General features: G+C 40.8%; 1 protein-coding gene across 5 annotated transcripts in view; it reads right to left on the bottom strand.

Annotated features, from left to right (window-relative positions):
- The window catches only part of SLC39A11 (solute carrier family 39 member 11), a 450,881-nt gene that overhangs the window by 163,731 nt on the left and 263,036 nt on the right, over positions 1 to 24,114 (bottom strand). For all 5 annotated transcript variants that reach the window (XM_042452635.1, XM_042452638.1, XM_042452639.1 and 2 more), the window contains one exon: positions 19,086 to 19,256. In XM_042452635.1, coding sequence (XP_042308569.1) covers positions 19,086 to 19,256 — 171 coding nt within the window. The remainder of the gene's footprint in view (positions 1 to 19,085; positions 19,257 to 24,114) is intronic.

Genomic DNA, 24,114 nt, shown 5'->3' with positions numbered 1-24,114 from the left:
ACTGCTGGATAACAGATGTTCCCAAAAGTGGATACCATTTTAGTTCAGATGAAAGCTTAATAGTGTGTAGTGACAAAAGTTCTAACTCCGTGCAGCTTCAGCGTAAGAGAGGCAGGCCAGAGTTGCTGAGAGCTGGCACCCAGCCCAGGGTAAGACGTACGATCGGGCCACTCTCCCTAAATCTTCTTATAAGCTAAATGTTATTGCTGCCATTTGATATATCATTGAATACTAAAATTAGGATGGTACAAGCTATTGCATTTGCCAACTCTATGTATGGTGTGAAAGCTGGGCAGTTAAGAAAGATGATCTGAAGAAAATTAACCCATTTGAAATGTGATGCTGGAGAAGAGTTCTTTGGATACCACGTACTGCTAAAAAGAGAAAGAAATGGGTCCAAGAGGAAGCTAAGCCTGAACTCTCCCTAGAAGCCAAAATTAACAAATAGAGGCTGTCATATATTGGCCATATAATGGGAAGACGGAATTCACTAGAAATAATACTTGGTAAGGTGAAGGGCAGCAAGAAGAGAAGAAGATGGCACTCAAGATGGATAGATTTAATCAAGGACACCATGGCCTTGAGTTTGCAGGGCTGAAGAAGGGCTGCTGAAGATAGATTAACTTGGTGGTCTCTCATTCATGGGGTCTCCATGGGTTAAAGTCTTCTTGAAGGCAGCTAACAACAAACAGCAAAGTGTGAAGTTGAAGGCTTTCATGGCCAACATCCCTAGTTTTTTGTGGGTTTTTCAGGCTCTTCTAGAACATGGCCACATAGCCCGAAATACCCACAAAAAACTAAACAGCAAAGTACTACTACTGCTACTAAAGTCTAGTAGCACTGGTCTCAATATTATGTTTTGCCATTTCTGAATCCTGTTAATGAAACGTGGGCCGGTTACAAACCGGCATTTGGGACGTCCGGAGGACGTTCCATTTTAAAAAAGGGGCGTCTCTTCTAGACGCCCCTGGGCCTAATACGGACTCCGTCCGTACAAGATGGCGCCGGCCCTTCTACATGGCCGGCGCCATCTTTGCGTATCGGACGCTGAGCGTCCGTACACGTCGCGTCCTTTGTGACGTAGCGAGTGCGCCCCTGGCGCCTCGCTAGGTCGCAAACGCGACTCTAAAAGAAGCTCCATTTTGGAGCTTCTTTTTCGGTTCGCAGGGGAGCCGCGCCATGTGGAGGCTCCGGCTCCCCCGTGGACTAACCGGCGGCGGCAGCAGACCACCGCAAAGCGGCAGTTTGTATCCCGCCTAGGACTTATAGAAGTCTTGGACACACTGAGATTGGCAACAAACCTTATAGCCACTCTCTGATCTGTTGAGATATCAACATTGATTTTGCAATGTATTGTTTATTGGTTCTGTCTGAGGCCCCAAAAGTCCTGGCCATGGGTATTCCTTCCCCTGCCAATCCTGCTCTCCTAAGCCCTGGGTAGGATGAAAGATACTCCATCACAATTAGACTGTATTGCCTGTGCACGCAATAGAAAACATGACAATAAAGAGGAAATATAAACCTTGCTGCTAACTAAGATGGAGGTGAAGCTTAGAGTACTACAAGGGTCATAAAACCTAGACCTAATTAAACACCTGCTCTTCAAAAGGTTTATATACTCAGGTGCATCAGATACTTTCTTATTCTCCTTGAACTACTATGAATCCTCTATTTATAAATTAGCTCTTTTCTCTTTTTTCCATGTCAAATCTGTAGCAATAGCTGGACCGGTCCAGGACCTTTAGAGCACAAGTAGAGGGTGTCTTAATTTTACATGCATAAACTGTGGGTTTGCATAGGAAAGCAAAGCCAAAGCTCGAGAAACTAAAAACAGATCTCAAAGATGTATTGCAGGGCCTTTTAACAATTTCAAAGTTTATTATTACACTACTTATTTGAACTGAGGGGCTTATCACACTAGTTAGTTATGTTGTCCTTCCCTTTGCAAACTGGTACTCCTGTACCTGGGAGAGGTAGTGGAATGGCAGTGCCATTTTGCACACCATCACAGCATTTGTGCTTCACTGTGTCAATTCCCATGTTTGCTTTTCTCGCTCTTGAAATATAACTGAACCATTTCCATCCCCGTTTGCTCCTGGTAACAAGCTAGAAAAGCAAATTGCCTTTTCTGTTTCTGATTGCCCCGTTTGATGGGAATGCACTTTGTTAGCAGCAGCATCAGAAGAGAAAGAGAGAGAGAGAAGTTAAGATGAGAAAAAAAGGGAAATATTTGTGACAGCTTCTAAATTCTTGCTAATACATCAGAAAGTTAATGACAGCTTGTAAATGCTGGACAGAGGAACTCTTCAAATCACCAGACAGATAGATGAACATCTCACCTAGGCCAACTTGTAACTTAACACCTGGATGGAGCAGGCTTTCTGTAGCCAATGCTTAGCTCTGATGCACATTTCCAAAGCTGCTGTGTTCACACAGCTGTCAGATCAGGGGGAAAAATCCTTTGCCCAATGTTCAAACCTCCAAGCAACATTTTTTTCAAAAAGGGAAATTCACGGCTTGGTTTCCTTAGCAACATTATCTTCTTTGCAAAGTACCTCCCGTAACTAAGCAACAGGGCATTCTCCCAAGTCAGTGACAGGCTGAATCCATTGCTCAACCAAGAACAAAAAGGCAGAGAACAAGACTCATAAACCTGGGGTAGTGCACCCAGTCCTGACCTTTTCTGGAAATTAAAGCGAAGAGCACATTTGAGTGGTGGCCACTTCCTACAAAATGCCTTTAACCCAGGGCATGCTGCCTGAAGTAGCTTTATGCTCCTAACACCCAAGATGAAAGGGGATTACCTCTCTAATACCTTGCTCTGTGCAGAGAGTAGAACTTTCTAATCATTTTTTATTGTTAAAAAAAGTCCGTCCTTCCCTTCCCTTGGTAAACATGTATACATAAATATCCTCAGGAACTCAGGAGCTTATCACACAGAACTTTTACACTACAATTGCACTGTGCTGATCCCATCTTTGTGTCAAGCTTATCACACACCGTCAAAACTCTCCTAGTACTGTACCGTGATCTATTGCTGTTGGATCATTTGAAAATTGATTCTTTTTCGACTTGAAACAATCCATTAATGACCCCCTGTCCTCCTTCGGTGAGCCTGTGTGGTGTAGTGGTTTGAGTGTTGGACTACAACTCTGGAGACCAGGGTTCGAATCTCCATTCAGCCACAGAAACCCACTGGGTTACCTTGGGCAACTCACACTCTTTCAGCCTTGGAGGAAGGCAAAGGCAAAACCCCAATAAACCAATCTTACCAAGAAAATCCTGTGATAGGTTTACCTTAGGGTCACTATAAGTCTGAAACTACTTGAAGGCATACAATGACAACAACAAATCCTGCTATGGTTTAATAACCTTTTTGTGTAGTAATGTCTTGTTCTGTTTTGCTGTGATATTGGTAACATAGTGGGTGCAGTGTGGTTGTGGTTTAATTGTCCCCCCCTCCCCACCAGGAATTCCCTGGGGATCTTCAGCAGAGAAACCCAAGACTACTTTCTGTGTTTGGGCTGGGAGGACACCAGGAGTTGCTAGAACTACTCAATAGTCTTTCTTTATTCTCCTGCATGCTTTTTAAACATTATTTTAAATTGTTTTAAAAATAAATATATAAATAAGAGGATTAGCACAATAGCACAATTCAGATATAATCCTATAAAGATTAATGTTCAGAGAAACCATGGGACCCAGGAAAATTTTTAAAAGTAAATAAACAATAATGATACAAACATTTGGAGAGGGATATATCAAAGGAGAAATAGGCAAGTTGTGGTTTGCAGGGGAAAAGGATAGCAAAAAATGATGGAAGTAGTGTGGGGGTGTGTGCTTACCTTCCTGATCTGGGTGAGAGTGGGGGATGGCTCTATGATAGTGTTATTGTGTAACTGCACAATTGTGCAAGTATGGATTTTCACTTTTTAAAAAGCCATAGACCATGAGGTAAAAAGGGTGGATGCATGGTTTTGTCATATTTCAAGTGCAAGAAAGCAAACGCACAAACACATTGATGGTGAAAAGGACTGTACTGCAATTATTCTACCTTTCTGAGTACATAAAAACTGGTTCCCAAAGGGGGAAAAACTGGGGGGGGAAACCCAATTAGTGTGATATTGACCTCAATTTTAAAAAGTGGTGTAGTAAAATTTGAACTCATTCCAAAGGCACTGCAAGAACACATCCAAGAAGAGTCCCAAAACACTTGTGGTTCTGTTGATTTCTATTTTTAAAACCTCAGTTTCTAGTAATTTTCATCTCTATCAGAAGCAAGTCCTTTGTAAAATTAAGGAATCTTTCCTACTCAAGAATAAGCCACCCAGAAACTTTCAGACTGCAACAGGGAAACAATTTATTGCTGCTAGAAATACAGTATTTGTTTCTTCCCCTTGCCAGTAAAAATCTTATTAAATTCATGGGGTCACCATAAGTTGACAGGAAACGTGAAGGAAATCACAAAAGACACGTGCCTTGATAGAAGTCTCCTCTTTCCCCCCCCCCTTTTTTTTTTTCTTTTTTTTTGCAAATTAGGACATTTGTTTTGCCTTTGGTTTCCATAAACAGAGAATGTGGTACCACAGAATGCTTCTCCTGGCAAAGTGAACCTGGGAACCTAGGCCCACATCTCAGCATCACAACCAAATGTCTCTGCATGTTTGTAACCATGGGTCTGGAAGAAAACTGTAAAAGTATCCAAGGATAAATCTGTAAGGTAAGCTATGGACATGGGGACCTCAGGTCGTTCATTCTTCATTTCCCTATACAGGACCAAATAAATGGAAGTTGGGTTATTCACAGAGGAAAATACCCCTGATAGTAACTGAATTGGTTGCAGATATGCAAAGTGCATATGATGAAGCTTCTGTGTTTGTTCAGAGGACTACCTCTACTTGTTTGCCACATTTGTTGCTAAGGTGGCTATTGGTGGCAACAAGATGAACTGCAAACTGGTTCACATGCATTTACCACTGGTATCCAGTTAGTCTTTGAAGTAAGAGATGATTTTGAAGCAATTCTGTGGAGGGAGGGGGATTCTTCCATTTTGCATCGGTGAAGCCCATTCATCAATAACAATAATAACAATTATCTCGTCAACAAGCTCAGATAAAGGCAAGGAAGAAGACTTTGGGTCTCTTTGTAGAAAGGCAGCCTTGGTTCCCTTTACTCAGGGGTCGGCAACCTCCGGCCCGCGGGCCGGATGTGGCCCCCGGGCGCCTTTCCGCCGGCCCCCAGTCCCTCCTGCCGCCAAAATCGCCACCGATTTCAGCCGCTCCGGCTGCCATTTTGCCCTTCAAAATGGCGGCACACATTAGGAGGCCCGATGCGGCCTCCAGAGCCCTGAAACGGGGCTCCAGCAGCCGCACCGGGCCTTCCAATGGGCACCACCCACCTCCCTCCTGGCTCCGCCCTCCCTTCTCCCTCCTATAAATGGAGGGGCGGGGGAAGGAGGAGGAGGCAGAGAGAGAGAGAAGGAGGGAGGGAGGGGAGAGGAGAGAAGAGAGAGAGAGGGTGGGGAGGGAGAGAAGAAGAGAGGCAGGGAGGGAGGAGAGAGAGAGAGAGAAAGGGTGGGGGGAGAGGAAGAGAGGGAGGGAGGAAGAGAGAGAGAAATTGAGAGGAGAGAAAGGTTGGAGGGAGAGGAAGAGAGGCGGGAGGGAGGAGAGAGAGAGAGAGAAAGGTGGGAGGGAGAAGAAGAGAGGGAGGGAGGGAGAGAGAGAAGAAAGTGGGAAGGAATGAAAGAGGGAGGAGGAGAGGAAGAGAGAAAGAAAGGAAGGAGGTGGATAAGAGAGAAAGGGTGGGAGGGAAGGAGAGAGGAGGGAGGGGAGAGAGAGAGAGGAGGGTGGGAGGGTGGGAGTGAGAGGGAGGGAGAAGGGAGAAAGAAGTGGTTTGAGACAGTGGCATGCGTTTTTGCTTTTTGTGGCCTTGCCTCAGTCGCTTCCATTCTTGCAAATATTGCTATTATTATTGTTGTTGTTATCCTTTGGTATTCTCTTTGCAAAATCCCCCCACATGGACTTGCTTGCTCTTTTCTGGGTTGAGACAGTGTGCATGCATTTTTCCTGTGTTATGGCATTGCCTAGTAGCTTCTTGCAAATATTATTATTATTATGCGGCTCCACCCCCGGAGGGTGGAAACTCCGCCCCTGATATGTGGCTCCGCCCACAGATAGTGGAAGCTCCACCCTGGCATGTGGCTCCGCCCCAGAGGGTAGAAGCTCCACCCCCCGGCTTCGGCCCCCCAGTTGTCTCAGGGACAGCAACCCAGCCCCCGGCTCAAAAAGGTTGCCTACCCCTGCCTTTACTGATCTTAATAGATTAGAAAATTGGCCAAAACTAACAAAATGAATTTCAATGGGGAAAAATGTAAGGTACTACATAGGCAATAAAATAAAATAAAATAAAATGCATAGATATAGGATGGGGGACACCTGAACTGACAACAGTAAATGTGAAAGGGTTCTAAGATTCCTAGTAGACCATAAGTTAAACATGAGTCAACAGTGTGATGTGGCAACTAAAAAAGCCAATGCGATTCTAAGCTGCATCAACAGAAGTACAGTGCCTAGACTGCGGAAAATAATATAGTAGTACCACTCTATTCTGCTTGGGTCAGGCCTCACCTGGAATACTGTGTCCAGTTCTGGGCAGCACAATTCAAAAAGGGCAAGTGGGAGTGTGTCCAAAGGAGGGCAACCAAAATGGTGAAAGATCTGAAAACCATGCCTTAAGGAGCTGGGTTAAGATACTTAAGGAGCTGAGACTTAGGGAGCTGTGTATATTCAGCCTGGAGAAGAGAAAGTTAAGAGATCATATGATAGCCCTGTTTAAATATGTGAAGGAATGTCGTAGTGAGGATGGAGCAAGACTTTCTGCAGCTCCAGAGACTAGAATCCAGAGCAATGAATTCAAACTATAGGAAAAGAGATTCCACCTCAACATTAGGAACAACTTCCTGGCAGAAAAAGCTGTTTGACAGTGGAACACACTCCCTTGGAGAGTGGGGTTTTTGTAGATTCCCCCCCCCCTAAAAATTCCTGGAATGCAAAAGGATAAATAAAAATAAAAATAAAATTTCAGAGCAGTTGACTATTTTCCCCACAGGCTGTCTCAATATGTTTCACACTGAGGATGAGAAAATCGGAAAACATTTTTTATATTCCCTACAGGCTTCTGATCTCTGGTCCTCTAATACATATGAGTATTAAACATCCAATAATACTCTTGCCTGCATAGATTTAACAACAACTACAAGAAAATATACTTTAGCTAGAAAACAGAGCCATGGAGGGGTATCCAGATAGTATGCTGACATTAATTGTTTATCAGTTCTCCTTGTTTATCAGTTCAAAATGGGATTGCCACACGTGGGTGAAGGTTACCTTCAGGATCACCTCCTCCCATACAATCCACCCCATACATTCAGGTCATGTGGCGGACATTAACTCCAGTCAGCCAGGACTAAGTTGGCAACTGTCAGCCAGAGGACTTTTTATTCAGCCACCCCTAGATTGTGGAATGACCTGCCAGAAGAGATTGAACAGCTGAATATGCTGTCTGAATTTAAAAGAGCATTAAAGATTAGTCTCTTCCAACAGGCTACTCAAGATAATTTTTAAACTGTGAATTTTAAATTATGTATTTTAGAGATGGATTGTTTCAATACGTGCACATCTTATTTGTCCTTTTAAACCGATGTGTATTTTAACCAATGTGTTTTAACTGACGTTGTTTGTTTGTTAATTGTTGTTGTCCCCTGCCTCGATCCATGGGGAGAGGTGGGTAAGAAACAAAAAATAATAATAATAAATCATTGACAGACTAGATTAAGTTTAAACTCAGTTTAAACACAGGGATGAAAATTATAGAAGACCCAGACAATGCTTTTATAAGGAATATTACTTGATCACTTTTCTGGATCTTTTTTAAAATTATTTTTTGCATTTTAGGAATAATCTTAAACCCACCATTAGTTCTTTCAGGTTTGAGTGGTTCCAAGGCAAACTGCCTTCTGATGGAACCACCTGTTTCCTACTGAGTCCAGGTGGGCCACAGAGCTCTTACAGCAGCATTCAGCTTCTTACTAGGAATCATTTTGTGTTGGCCTGTTACAGACTGCCAAAATAAAGCTGCTTCGGGTCACTTTGGAGGTATGCTGTTTAAATGATGCATGCGTCCTAAGAGTTTGAAAGCTGTGCCAAAGCTGCGCTCCAGTACTTAAGACTGGATCGTGGCTTTGGCACATCTTCCAGACTCTTAGGACGCATGCATAATTTAAAGAGCTTACCACCAAAGTGACCCAATGCAGCTTTATTTTGGCCTGTCTGTATGGGGCCATAATTCCTAAAATGTAATCACTCAGACTCTACTCAGGCACTACCAAATGTGGTTGAAATAGACATACAAAGGGGGCAAATAAACCTCTCCACTGTCATTTCTATTATCCTCTGGGTGTGAAGGGGGGACCCTGTCAAGACAACCTCTGCTATTCATAAAGGTTTCAACACAGTTCAGAACTTCAGTCTTTCAGGGTTTCAAATCATGTGAAGAATCATCAATGGGAGGCTGTGACAAATTAGGTGCAGATATCTTAGCAACTGCTCAAAGAAATCCAGAGTTGATATAGATCCTGGCTCCTCCATGCTCAGATACTGACTGTGGCCTAGAATACCTGGGGCAGGCATAAAGGGCTGCCAATGAAATCTTGTTGTAGGCAAGATGAGATCTCAACAGGACATGTTCTCCTGTTATTTTGAAACACCTTCTCCACATAGGCACTGCCTTATTCTCTTCCTCTCCTCTCCTCTCTTTCTGATATAATTTCAGCTATTACTTTAAGGAAGAAGACACCCTTGTTTCAATTGTTTTGTTATGCTGCTATTGATTTTTAAATTCATTTTCATACATGTCTTGGCTTAACTGTGAATTGTTTTCATTCATTTTTATTTTAGCTGAAAAGTGGTCTATAAATACAGGAATAAATAAATAAAAATGAAACAAAGCACTGAAATGTTAACTTCAAACAAAAATTCAAGTATAAGATGGAAATGGCAATATCCACTACAATAGCATAGAGAGAAGATACTCACATCCTGCCCAAATCCTGGATTCCCTAAACCAATACAATAGTCAGGATTTTTAAGGGTTAAATTTCAAAGTGGGTTGGAGAGGCTGAGGACCCAATCTTCTGTTCTTGAACGTTCACCCTGTGTCACAGAATACATGCAGAGTAGTAGATGCCCAGAATTTAGTGAAGTTCAACAGCACTGATGAAAACAGAATGCAGAATCCTTCATCCAAATAGAAAATATCAGTCCCCTCCCAGAAAGAACAGACCAATTTTCTCAGATCACCCTCTATCTAATGGTAGCCCTCCTACAAAGAGAATCGTATTTGTTCTGCAATAAGTCACAGAAACTAAAGAAATGTGTAGAGGCCTGAACAATTTCATGTGTATTTTCTCCTAAAATACTCTAGCACAGTGGTTATAAACACTTGGCCCTACAAATGTTTTGCACTTCAACTTCTAGAACCCCCAGCCAGCTTCCACAATGAACAGGGATCCTGGGAGCTGAAGTTTAAAGGTTGAGAACTACTGCTTTAGAGCAAAGGACCTTAGTGGTCACTCTGCTTCAATACAGAGGCACAATTCCTTGAATTCCTTTCAAATGCTTATAGTCCTTAATAATAAAGAATTCACACATTGATGGTAGCACAAGAGGATTTCTTGTCTCTCTTCACACTGCTAAAATTAGGAAAAAGATGTTAGGTATGACCTGAAAAATCTCTTTGGGGCAGAAAGGGAAAGAAAGAGATGTTCACTTTAGGTTTAGACCATTTTAGGACAACCATTATTCATATTCTAGTGAGTGAGCATACATTTGTCTGACATAACAGAGCACCCAACTCTGATGACCATCTCAGGTATAAAAACCTAAGTACAGATACTGGAACAATACTGTTCATACCAGCTAAGGCCAGTCATTACCTCTTAGCCCAGGGTGGACAAAGTGAAGCCCCATGGTCTCCAGACCTTTCCTGGGCCCCCACAAGGGCAAAAAAGCATATTTTGCTCCAAAATGACTAAAAATGTTCACTAGGGGATGTAGAGTGTATTTCCACATGACTGGAGCCCTTGCCTGCCCGCCTAAGAGTGAAAACAATTTTTAATTTTTTTTTAACCCCAAATGCCCTCTGGGGACGCAGGAATCAAAAGACATGCTCTCCCATGTCATAAGAACATGTTTGGGCCTTTTTTGTGTTTGGGAACAGGTGCAGCTCTCCAAGCTCTCTTAGAGGGCTTCCATAGTTGCCCACTGCTTACCCTATCTCCTAAATGTGTTGTGAGAGGAAAATGGGAGGTGAAACCATGTATGGTATATTAAACTCAAGGATTATAATTTAATTATCCAAGCATAGAGGCCAATGGGAAACCTGTGCCGAAGCACGTGTCATTCAAGCCAGAGAGGACAAAGTAAAGTGGTTTTTTTTCATCATTCATTTCCAGCAGTAATTGAGATTTGGAAGCAGATGAGGCCCAGGCCTTTTAGTCAGACCTTTCTTCCTTACACCTCTCACCCTATTTTGTGTATTTTGTGCATGAAATTGTGATGAATACTGAGTACACTGTGACATATGCTGCAGGCATAAGCATCCTAGTTTTCTAACATCTAGCTTCAACATCCCGTAGCTACATTTACAAAAGTGATGGCTAATCACTAAAGGCAAAGAAATAAAATTTCCAAGTAAAATAAAGCTTTTTCATTAACTGATACAGTAGCCCAATGAAATGAAACAATCCTTTGACTTTGTTATAAATCGAGTTAAATCAACCTAACAAAACAGAAGGTTTTGTGACTATCCTAATGCATTCAACTTGAAAATCTGTTCATTTCATTTCCATTGAAAATCTGTTCAAGAAATGGAAAGTCAAATCAGATTAATAAAGCAAAAAAATGTAATTTATTATCAGCACTTTTTATCACCCAACCCTTTCAACAAACATCTAAATTTTCTTTTCATGTTTCATTCAGAACATAAAATCAATCCATAAACTTTATTGTTAATACAGTTATTTATAACAAACATAATTTATAGATAGCAGTTATGGTTCGATAAAATAACCACCCCAGAAAATCAACATCATTATTCATCAAAGTAAAAGTCAGCTTTCTTTTAACGAGCATAATCTTTGCTACCATTTGGTGCTACAGCAACTGCAAAGGGGGAAACCTTAAGGAGCTTCACTTCTGCTGTCATTATTTGATGAACATATAATGTCCTTTTGTGATCCTCAGATTTTTAAAATGTTAAGACGATAATAGTAGAATTTGCGAGACTCAAGCATCCATTCTTGTGATTTGTAACTAGTATCATAAACTGCTCTTCTGTTCTAATATATACAAAATCTTAAGCATGTGACATGACAACTTATAAGTACTGACTAAAAACAACATAAAAGAGGGAAAGGACCAACACCATAGCCAATTTGCTTAAAATAAGGCATTGGATTGCAGAATAAGGTCATTAGGAGGGGCATGGCAAATCAGTCTACAGCTTGTAGGGCTCATCTGCACTGGCAAGAATACTCTGGACTTATCCTGGAGTATTCTGGCCCCAAAGATGCCCCAATTCCCCCTGTTATTTCTGCACTCCTCCGTGACACCTGATGGCAGTCTACACACATGCCCCTCTGTGCCACCACTGTTGGTTTGAGTCACACTCTCTGAAATGAGAAATGAGGCTGGGCAACTTGTTGGAATTACATGTGCCAGCGGCCCTGGATGGCACAGCAGGATGTGTGTGCAGACAGCCATCTTGTGTCACTACAGAGTGCTCCGGATTTCCTTTATGAGCCAAAGGAAAAAGTAAGTTTTTAAGATTGATTTAGGCAAGGATAGGGTGGATTCAGTGCAGAACTGGCCTTCCCTCATGAAGGCAGTCTAATTCAGGATTTGGTGCTGCGTTGTGTAGACAGGTTGTGATGAGGGTGGGGTAAAATGTATTTAAATGTGAGGGGGAGAGGTGAGATGTGGAAGGCACTAAGTGAAACAACCCTCTGCTAGCTTGAGCAGCACATTGGCCTTTACCAATTAAATCTGACTTACCAGCATTATAAGTAAAGGTTAAGAAGACACAGCATTAATAGAAAATTACAGTACACTACAGGTTTTCAAAGACATACCATCAGTATCATAACACCTGGATCTTAAAAAAGCTGTCAAGACGGATCTCTTCCGGCAGGCCTTTCCTGAATAAAAGTGCCTGGCCACAGAATGACTGCCCCCCACATCATGTATCAGCCCACCACTCTGTCCTCACTGTATTTTTATTGTGTTTTTAATATATGTTTTAATTGTAATTTGTTTAATCCTGTTTTAAGGGGGGGAATTTGGGACATAAATTTGTAAATGTGGATTTTAACGTGTTATAAGCCGCTTTGATTGTCCTGTCACAGAAAAGCGGGATATAAATAAAAGTTTTATTATTATTATTTATTAAATATTATCCTGGGTTCATCTGCTTAAATTACTACTGCAGCAGCATTACATTTCCAGCTAGCATGGCAAAGGGTCACATCCCATCTGTTATGTTTCTTTCTAGAACCAGCCCATTAGTAGTGTGGTGATAGCAAACCATTCATTTCAGCACTTTGCTCCTGCTTTCTTTATTCTTTACAGCTATAGGTTCAATCATGCAATACACATCATACAATGTGCAGCTGAACCTTTAATTGATACATAAAGAGTTATGAAAAGTACTGCTAACAGAAACTAAAAGGTATGAGGGATCACCCACAGAATGAGACATGCCACCACCCGCAACTCCGTTTAATCAGCGTTTTTACAAAAGGGGAACAACTTTGAGATTTTACATTTGCATCTTGTTAATTGTTATTTGTGGTAGGCCTGCAACATTTTAATTCATTTCAGTTCCTTGCCATAACAACTGCCTGAAGCACTAAGATTAGCCAGAATAAATACAGTCTGATTAAATGCATAATTAATGTTCCATTAAAAATGGCTTGTCGGAATTTGAATTAGCAAGTTCTACTCCATCATTTGGCATCTCCAATCTAGATCCATTTGTTTTACTTGCTGCTGCCTTGGAGCAAATTCACACACCTTCACTTCAACTCCAGGAGCCAGTAAGCACAAAGCAAGAACATCAGATGGAGTGCTATTTTTCTCACATTTTATTGAGCTACAAGGATCATTGTTTGAAACAAAAGGTGATTCTTTGCCAGGAGTTTGAATCACTTTTTGTAATAACAAAGCAGCTTCATAAAAACGTAAAGCACTAATGTCTCAAGGGGAGAAGGCAGGCAAATAGCAGAACCACATCTGGCTCATGAAGGAAATGATCACCTGTTGTGAGTACAGTACCACTTTCCATTTGGTATCTGTTCAAAAGAAAATTCTCTGTGCTTCCCTTTACTAAGATATACACAATTCTCTCTGCACCTCCCCTGCCAAATTACTAAGGCTTTCTGTCTTATCTAATATTTGAAGTGGAAAGAACTCACAATATTTGTTTTAAATTAATGTGAGAGAAGTCAAAAGTGACAAATTCATCCATCCACATCCAGGACTGTGAGTGATTAGTTATGCACAAAATGTGCATTCAGACATATTTAGTGCTAAACATCTCTCTTTTTTTCCCCCAGAGAGGTTCCTTATCTAGCAGATACAACAGGGCCCTTTCCATGCTGGGAACAACTGTATGTACTCAATTTGCCCAATGTAAATGGGGAGAATTTCAGTTAACCTTTGAAGAATTTATGAACATTTGCAAACATCATATTTAGGACAGAAAGTAGAAAAATTCAAAGGCTGGAGAGAGCAAGACGGCAAAACAGATTTCATTATCTCTCATATTTATCAAAGGGCAAATGGCTTCCTAAGCTAAGCACTGTCTTCTTTCCTGTATGAAAAGTCAATGTAGCACCAGGTGCACTGCAGGACTAAGCGAAGTGGAATTAATTTTATACTGTCTGAAAGTAATGGTAGAATAGCATCTATATGAATGTCCCCATTTGCTACTGAAACAGTTGGCATGGGGTTATTAAAAGAACCAAAGCAATTGAGAGTGCCTCTATAAGAGCAGGAACCTGGCAAAGAAATGATGAACACAAATCTCAGCATTCAGCTGAACTTACACTAGTCATCCAAAAAGCTGTCTTGGCCAGCTGCCTGTCCCTGGAGCTCACCTGGTGTTCTGCTCACAGAAACTGTGTGTCATTTCCAATTTCTTAAAACCATTTCAGACCTGGTGCTAATGAGAACATGCAGCTTTCCAGAACGCCTGCCTACATTTGCAAGGAAATTAAGCTACCTGATGGCAGCGAGTTAAGGCTTAAAAAACCAAGGCGTACAATGTCACACCTCAAGAGTATAAGGTAAACTTTACACTGGCATAACTTGAATACTGGAGGTTGTCGGGAGTAATATCCAAAGAAAATAGTTGGAAGTGCAACTAGAGGGCAAGCTATATTAAAATGTAATATTGTTTTCTCCAGTACTATTTCTTTATCTCTTTCCTCCCTCATCATTCTCATTTTCAGCAAATGTAAAGCACTGAGTAGCTGGATCACAGTGTTCTCCCAAAGTATTATCAGTAATCTGCATGGTACCTTCCTTGAATTGAACTGCTTTTCTGCTGCACAGCATTATTCTATCAAGGTGCAGTGTCATCCATTAAAACAATCTAAAGGCTGCAAAGAATACTCCCCGCCCAAATCTCCATCCACAAGAGGTAGATTTCCACATAGTGGCTCTTTAGGTGTTTAGCTCACTTGCTGGGGAGATCTGCAATTATACTGATTGCAAGCAAGATATGTGTGCATGAGCTTTTCAGTCTGTGAAAAGGTGTTTTGTGGGGTGGGGTGGCCAAGAGTGGAAGTGAGGCTCAACAGCCTTCTTGATCACAGCCAACCTTGATCCATGAAAGCTCTCAGTGTATCCTAAAGTGTAAAGGCATTTCTAGTGTATTAAATGTAGCTCAAAGAGAAGACAAAGGTGGAATCCTAGCAATCAGGAGACTATGGACTACAGGATAAAAATAAACTCTCCAATCATTGACCTGAAATATCACTTCATAAAGTGCTGTTCTCTCACACCATTGGCAACATTATAGGAAAGAAAAAGCACATTAATGCAGTAACCTTTAACGCAAAGGAGATCATTCCTGAGTTCTCTGTAATTGTCTCAATAGGAACATTAAAAGGTTAGGTAGGATTTTTCAAGACCTTTCTCCAGCAACAGTGTGATTATTGTTATTTCTGCCAAGTTAGGGAGCAGGGAGAGGCATTTTGTTTTCTCCCTTGCAAAAGGTCTCTCTCTCTCTCTTTTCCCATCTACTTTTTGGCCTTGAATGACCATAAAAATAATTCGCTGCTGTCCAGCTGACAAAGCAGCAGGATGGCAAGCCACAAAGGTACACCAACTCTCCGTCCATCTCTACTTGAAGTCAAGCCTTTTGGCAGTTTCACAGGAGGGATGAAGTCCAATTACAGATTCTGTTTCCAATACAAGTGACCTTCCACAGTTGGAAACTGAGATTCACCTTTTATACCATTTGCTCCTTGAGTTTAGCACCCATGCTGTCGCCACCCAACCCCCCCCCATCCAAACAGTAGGTGGTGCTTCCACAACAGGTTACAAATTGTGATGTAAGAAACATACTTCATTGTCTGTAAAGACTAACCAGGGGCCCTTTTGCTCTACATAATTATAGCTCTTTGCAATACCATTATAGCTATGGGTCCAACCTGTGGAATCTTGCGATTTGCAGTTTTGGGGAGGAGCCTTTAGAATAATAGAATCAGAGAGTTGGAAGAGACCTCAAGGGCCATCATCCAGTCCAACATCCTGCCATGCAGGAAGATACAACCAAAGCAAGTCCCGAATGATGGCCTGTTTAAAAACCTCCAAAGAAGGAGACTCCACTCCATTCCAGTCTCTTCAGAGGGATACAGCCTGCTCAAAAACTCTACTGGGAAACATATTGATCTACATTAAAACACTAAAGGAAAATAATCTGTATTCAAACACTCAATCCACATTAACATGCTATATGTGAATAACTTTCATTGTAACTATACAGACGTGCAGTGTGGAGAGGCAGAAGTGGGTAGATATGGATGTATTTCAAGCGTAGGAAACTGCCAGGAGTGTACAAATCACATTATCCATCTCCACACACCCTACCCCAGATAGTGTTTTTAATTTTAATTTTGTTTTATTAATTTCTTTCATTCTTTTGTTCTTTTGCTAAAAATGAGTTTCCACTTTTGTCATGTGGGGAATGGAAGGGGACATTTCAGGCCCAGGAGAGGCCTTGTTCAAGAAGCAAACAAGAAGGTGATTTAAAGTTTTCTTTTTTGTTGGAAGGAAGCCTCTCCTAAGCCTCAAATTGTCTGAGGATGGTGTATAAATATAGTGAAATTGCGTTATATAAGAAAATATGTTTAGAATTTTTTTTAAAAAAAATATTAAAAACTGGGATTCTTGAGAGGGCATAGAAGCCTCAAAATTGGCCTTGGAGGGATGCATGTGGCCCGTAGGTAACATTTTCCCCACTCCACCCAGATACGCACACACACACACACACACACACACACACACACTTTTAATAACTATATTTTATAACCTTGCTGAATAGATTTCTGAAGAGGAATGCAAATTAGGTTATTTTGCTCTTGTGTGGAAGCATGAAAGCACATTTTCTTCCCACTCAGTTATAAGGGTATGTTGCCATATTTTGCACATCAGGACTTTTTGTGAAAATTTCACAACAGAGATTTTGCTGGGGAAAAATTGCTTTGGCATGTAAAAAGGTTTTTCTTACGCAAAACATTCTATTTGATATTTTGTGCAACAAAAGCCTTATCGTACAATGTTTTGTGCGAAAATGCATAGTAGCAGTGGTTTATAAAAAATTGTTTTTAAAGTTTTCATCAAAAGCCCCAAAATACCAAACCAAACAAAGCAAAACCCAACCCCATTTCATGGCAGTTGAATTTTTTTTGATGTGATATCTCAACAGGCTGTGATTCCCTTTCATCACAACAAACAAGAGGCACTGCCAATTGATGAACACATGAGACACATGATCAGAGTAACTTAGAAAAAGAAGCACCTGTCCTGATAATGGAGATCCAATGTTTTGCCCTTTTATTAGATGACTGTCATAACTGCAATATTCTAACTGCAAGGGTTTAATCAGAAGAGTGCATTACCCCCCTACCCAGTGACATACAGGATTCTTATTTCCTCAAAAGACCTATGGTTCTCTTCAGATTTTATGCAGCAGTAGTGTTACATGGTTGTTTAATTGGGATTTGTTAAGTAAACACATAATAGCTGAGATCCTGTATTTCAGGGCATGACAAAGAAGTTCCACTGATGGAACAGTGCTACATTGTTCCTCTCAAACCCCATCTCCCAAACCCATTATTTAGCCCACAGTCATTCAGTTGCTGATGGAGAGCCGAGGTGAAGCAAGACACAGACTGATGACATAATCTCCTGAGCATTACTGGGGTCTTTTGGAGGTCTCTGCAAATGTTGCAATGATTCTTCATCAGGCTATAGGGAAATAGCCAGACATTTCTCCTGTCCCACCCCCCTGTCCACCAGCCACTGGGTGGCCATTGAGGGGGGCTACTATGACAAACAGTGAGTCCTGATTAGCTGTTACAGAGGAAGGAAGAGAATACCAACTTCTATGGTAATAAAGAAGACATATGCAAACATACTTTGTACTTACACTAGCTTAAGTGTATGACGGTCAATGCATGGAGGAAAGCAACCATCTTCATCTATGTAATGAATATGCTACCACTCAGTGAAGGTTTTTATGCTAACAACCGTGGTTTCAGTTAATAGCTGGATCCTTTGATTTATAGGATGCAGAAATGAACAATTCAGCAAAGAAAGCAGAAGCTGATACAACCCAAGAATCTTTCAGAAACGTTTCAGTGCTTTGTCCCACTTTCTGTGCCATTAGAATCACAAAGTGTCTCGGGACAATCTGTTTCTTATTCATTAGCTTAAGCTACTGTTTTTCTCTCTTGAATCAATTGCTGCTTAGACTCTGCTAATCAAGAAACTCACACTGCATTGCTTTCCAAGCACTACCGAGCTTCACTTCTCGTTATTTTCATACAATTTGTTTGGAGAGTTGAAAACCTTTGCTTATAAAATACCTTTCTGTTCAAAGGGAATGTAAAGGTAAAGTGAACAAGGAAGAGAATCATAATCTCTTCTTTAGAGGGAAGAATTTACATATTCATACAGCCGTTTTTGCCCATATTTTCTTGCCGGCATAAATATATCCAATGCAGGCATTCTTCAACAATCCCCACCCCCTCAAAGGCTCCTAAAACATTTAAACTTATGGGAATGTCACACCTGATATATGCAGTTCTCTCCTTTCCCCTTTTAAATGCATTATTGCTCAAAGAGGAGTGTTTTGTTTTGTTTGTTTTTTAAAAAATCAGACATAAACAGCTCAATTTAAATAATTTTAAATTGCACATTTCATCTTCTATATTTCTATCATTTTCTACAGAAAGGTGAAGTCCTTAAATGTTGGCAGAGGTAGTAAAACATACTGAATTTAATTAAATAGTAATGTCATACTAGATTTAGTACATTTGTTTGCTTCCTTATATCTGGTGGTGATACAAACTTCCATTACATTATTAACTTGATTGAGCAAACCTGAAATCTGATTTAAGCTATAATTTTGATAACACTCATGCAAGTAACAAGTTGTATCAATTTCAAGAGATTATAAATTCAGATGAAAAGACTCAAATGGGCTCATCATGAGAAAAACAAAGTTTCCTAAAACTGGAAAGTAATCTTCCAGGAGTTGTTCAAATCTTTCAATAATAACAGGATGCCTACAGTGAAACGGCAGTAAAAAGAACTCAAGTGAATATATATATATATATGTGTGTGTGTGTGTGTGCGCGCGCGGGCGCGTGGGGATGCTGGTTCAACTTGATCTGCCTCCTTAACAAGTAACACATTCAGGATTTGGATATTGGCACTAAAAGAGAGATTGGTGCTTACCAGGAATATTATGTATTGTTATTGCTAAGATGAGCAGCATGATCCTCCTCCAGCTGCAGCTTGCTGGCACTGGACTGTTGTCTTTGAGTGTCTGGGATGGAGCAGGAACATCTGGCTGGCTTCCTCCAGCACCTTTCCTCCTCTGATAGGGCTCCCCATTTTCACTTTTGTCTGTAGGAAAAAAGAAGCAAAACATGCATTCACTCTTGGAGAAGTTTAAAAACAGAGCAGCAGGGAAGCAGTAGACATGAGCACAGCCTATCCAGTTTAGCACAAATCACATCAGAATAGTCAAATCATAAAAGCAAGGTAAATGGTTACAGTCACTGTAGAGAATAAAGCACACAGATTTGCTCAAAGTCACAAAAGGACTGGTGATACAGCCTATACCTAAATTACACCTCTTGCAGAGTAAGAGAACCATTGTAAACACAAGACCCCTTCTACTTTATGGTAGTCTGCTTCTGATGCAGAAGGACTGCTCAATATTTAAACAGCTGGTAGCAGGGAGAGGTTTGGTAACATCAGCTTCCTCCACCACCGTAGGGTTCTGATGATCTACTCTTTTTCACCTGTTTCTGCAAGAGAAACCCAGAGGGCAAAGACCATGGTCAGTTGCTTGCCACAATACAATAATGAGACATGCTGCTCCTTCTGAATGTCTCCTTGCCACATATCTGTTACATGAGGAACAATTCCTTCCTGTTGAGTGACTGAAATCTTAAAAATGGACACGTTCTCATAAATCTAAAAGAGCCAAGTAAAACTAATACTTTGGACAACTTGACCAAGGTCAAGGCATATGGTGCATAAACCACCTCCCAAACAGGATTTCCCTAAAGCACAAAGGGCATGGGCAGATCACAATGTTTCTTTGCTGAATGCTGAGAAAGAGAGAAGCTCTCTGATTATGCAGTACTACTCACTTCTCTATGGGCATTTTGTAGTTCTTCTGTGCTGCATATTGTGTACATTAGAATGTGGTGTGCAAAAGAGAACGAGAGAAAGAATATGGTGTGCATATGGGGGAATGAAAAAGAACAGTGTTCCTACACACTTTGGTGTACCCTTCAGTGGTATGTGAGCCCATTTATGGAGGGAAAGGCCAAAGGAAGGCAACTGCCCGATTCCCAACTCTGGACAAGTTAAATACTGTTACTGTCCAGTGAAACAACTTAAACACATTATTCTTTCCTAGGACACCACCCTGCTTCTTCCAAATTATGCTACTAAGTCTAACGTATGGTGGTTAATAAATAAATAACAACATGCCTGAATGTCTAACCTTGCACACATACAAGAAAATTCTTCCTAAAGGATTTCATAGTGTGAAATCTGACAGAATGATAAAGAAGCAGAGGAAGATGGGATTGGAGAGGCAAGGGTGCCAAGGAATGAACAGGAGGAGTTAACCTGTTTTTGAGTAGATTGCTAGGTGCTAGGAGTCTTCCTACTATACTCCTTTCTCTGACAAGACTATTTGTTGAAAAGGTCCTTTTGATTTAAAATCCAGCAGAAACAAAGTAAATGAAAATAAAGACAATTAAAAGGGCAAAACACATAACTTTCTCAATTGCTACACAGGAATTCTTTCCATTTATCTAGTAAAAGTTCAAAAAACCTGATAAACAAAACGGCAGAGGTCAATGTTCTTGAACTTTACATAGGCAGCAGCTGCACTCTGACTGCAAGGAAGATCTGACATTTTAGATGCATTTTAAACTCTTTTTTCCCCACCCAAGTTAATTTTCTTAGCAGACAAGCAAGTGCCAGAAGTCATTTGAAGGTGGTTCTGAATTAATGTCAATTGCTTCCCATGCCATTTCCAAGCAAATTAATGCTAAACTGTCATGTTGCACTTAACTTGGTGGCCATTATGAATCTGAAGCATATTAAAAAATGTTTCTGCACATGAATTCAACAGGGAAAGGGATGCATCTTGCCTCCAGAATAATAGCTCTGAGAGATAGAGGAGAAAGCTTAAAAGCATTCAAAAGTGCAGTAAAAATCTGGTCTGATGAAGTTCTCAATTCAAGTTGTTCAAAAAATACTTTGAACTATCAAGGATTATCATAAAATGGCAATTAAGCACATTGCTATATACAGCCCCTTCAGGCATTGGACAATTTTACATTTTGAAAAATGTTAATGCCATACTATTCAGGTCCCTTTGGCTGAAATATTGAGGCTCCTTTCTCCTACATGAAGCAGTGTAATTAGGCCATTTTGCTGTTGTTGTGATCCCATAATAAAACTCAAAACCCAAAATATAGTGTACCATACAATACAAGTGAGTCGTGACAAAAGTTTTAGTTTTATGCTAGTTATCTTGGAAAGAGTTATGCCAAACTCAATTTGACAAGTAATCCATCTTAATAATAATAATAAAATTTATTTTTATCGCACCCCTCTGTGCAACACAACAGGGGTAATTTACAAGATTAAAACATACATTCCTTATGACAATCCTAAAGTGAACCTAACAGTAATATTAATTGAGGATATTGATCTATAACACTTTTCTTTAAGGCCCAAGCACAAAGCATGTGAGCAGAACCCTAAGTTAAGAGCTGTGAAGCCTAAAGAAAAGGCCCAAATTTTCCTACTTTTGGGACCAGCAACAACTATTAAAGCACTGCTAAAAGCAGCTGTAATACTTGTCTGGAGTGTTCCTTTCTATTACCAACACCATCTGTAAAAAAAGGTACATTTCCATCTACTTATAGGAAAGGAGCAGCTGAAGCAAATCTGCTTTTCAGTGATAGATCACTCTGTATAGCACATCTGCCAGTATGCTATCTGCACAACAACATATTCTATGCCTCCCACAGGAGAGGTTTGCTGTACTGTGTCAGAACTGTTGGTATTATTTCCCCACCCACCCACACACACAGCAATTGCCTTTATTGTTCCCCAGTGTATCTTTCATTCACTTGACCACTCTGACCATAATGATGTGTTTACATCTCAATATCTCAACCTTCCTTCTAGAGCTTGAAGGACAAAGGTGGCCATAGTTGTCAACCAGTGTATAGACATCAGACAGGGACTAATTTAGGGCATATTTAGGACTTGTGAGGATAGAAGGTTGATGACAGGAGATTGAAAAAGGAGTGTGCTGAATGGAGTATAGAGAGTAGCACAACTAAAGTAGAATCAAGTGTCAGCATCTGTAGGAAAACAGCAGAGGTTGGTTGTCATCTTCTGAAAAGCAAAGCAAGTGGTGGTGAAGACCGATTTCTGAAGCCTTGTAGATCACAAACCAAGGCTATGCAAACAGAATAGTGTTCTGTCTGTATACTGTTTCACAGGGAGCTGTCCAGCACTATGAGAATTAAGTACTGTAGATTATATAAATCAAAGCCTGGAGAGGCAAATCAGATTCCCATTAATGGTATAATACTATGTATATGTAGATGGCTAAATCAAACATTAGTTCTGTCTAGAGGAGACCTACAGGAATGAATAGGATCTATTAGATACATCTAAATCCTATTGATACCAATGGGTCTATTCTAGGTAGACTTAAAGGTTGATTTAGCCCATATTCCAGAAGACATGTATGAGCAAAATATTGATTTATTTTTTTCATTTTCTTAGGACATCCTCATTTCTGTTTCCACTGGTCCAGACTTTACTTTTTGACTTTAGATCCATTTCTGCCTGTTAATCAGATATCCAGCCGTAATGTTGTTGTGTGCCTTCAAGTAACATCCAACTTATGGCAACCATATTATGGGGTTTTCTTGACAGAATTCATTCAGAGTGGGTTTGTCCTTGCCTTCCTCTAAGGCCAGGAGAGTGAGACTTGCCCAAGGTCACTCAGTGGGTTTCCATAGTTGACGAAACCTTGGTTTCCCAGAATCCTAGTCCAATGCTCAAACTATTTGAGCAGACTATTTGAGAATATATCGGCGCCTTACAGACGGGTCTAAGCGGCGCCGTTGTTGCACCAGGAATACGTGCAAGGGGCGGCGCTTCTGGACGCGCCTTGCCCCTCGCGCATATTCCGTACGGCAAGATGGCGGCGCCCTATACAGACGGGCACGGCCATCTTGATGTAACGGACGCACAGCGTCCGGATGTCTAAACCCGGAAGAGACGTCGCAAGTGTGCGCTTTGACACTTGCGACGTCTCTTCCAGGTTGCCGGAAGTAGCGCGATTTTCACGCTCCTTTTTTACAGCTCAGGGGAGTCGTGTGGTTTGGCTGCAGCGGCTTCCCCGCGCTGCAACCGGCAGCGGCCCAAGACCGCCCCTTTTGGGCGGTCTGTAATGGGCCATCCAGACTATTTGAGAAACAGTATCTCCCCATATGAACCTACCAGAGTCCTAAGATCTTCAGGGGAAGACTTTCTCTCGGTTCCACCACCATTGCAGGTTTACTTGGTGAAGATAAGAGAGAGAGCCTTCTCAGTGGCTGCTCCCACCCTCTGGAACTATCTTCCACTGGAGGCTAGGCTGGCCCTCTCCCACTTTGCCTTTTGCTGGTAAGTAAAGGTTTTTATTCAGGCAAGCTTTTTAAAAATCAAGACAGGGTGGCTTATTTGGAAGGCAGTGTTATGTTTTTAACTTTTGTATGTTTTTATGTTAACTTTATATTGTTTTACATATGATTTTAATTGTTTTTAAATTTTTACTGTGATGTTTCTGAGATGTTTTTATCTTGTAAGCCTTGGGTCCCTTCCTGGGAGAAAGGCGGCATAGAAATGAAATAAGTAAATAATCAAACAAATAAACAAAACAAACCATTACACCACACTGGCTCTCCTCAGCTTTAATGGCTACCATAGTAAACTACTGATCATTCTATGATGCAGGTTTTGATCATATCCCTATCTGAGCAATGCTGCTTCGATCAAGAAAAAAAACAACTTATGCCAGCAACCTAACAGCGTCTAATCAGGATGGACAAATGTAGGGTTTTTTAAAAAATATAAATCACCAGGGAAGGGGACCCAATTAAATTTGATTTAAACAGGATTTCACCGTTCAAAATCATACTTTTTTCTGAATAACCATACATACTAA

This window comes from Sceloporus undulatus, chromosome 2 (genome assembly GCF_019175285.1).
Source record: "Sceloporus undulatus isolate JIND9_A2432 ecotype Alabama chromosome 2, SceUnd_v1.1, whole genome shotgun sequence".
Lineage (NCBI taxonomy): Eukaryota > Metazoa > Chordata > Lepidosauria > Squamata > Phrynosomatidae > Sceloporus > Sceloporus undulatus.
This window is presented reverse-complemented; position numbering and strand designations above follow the sequence as displayed.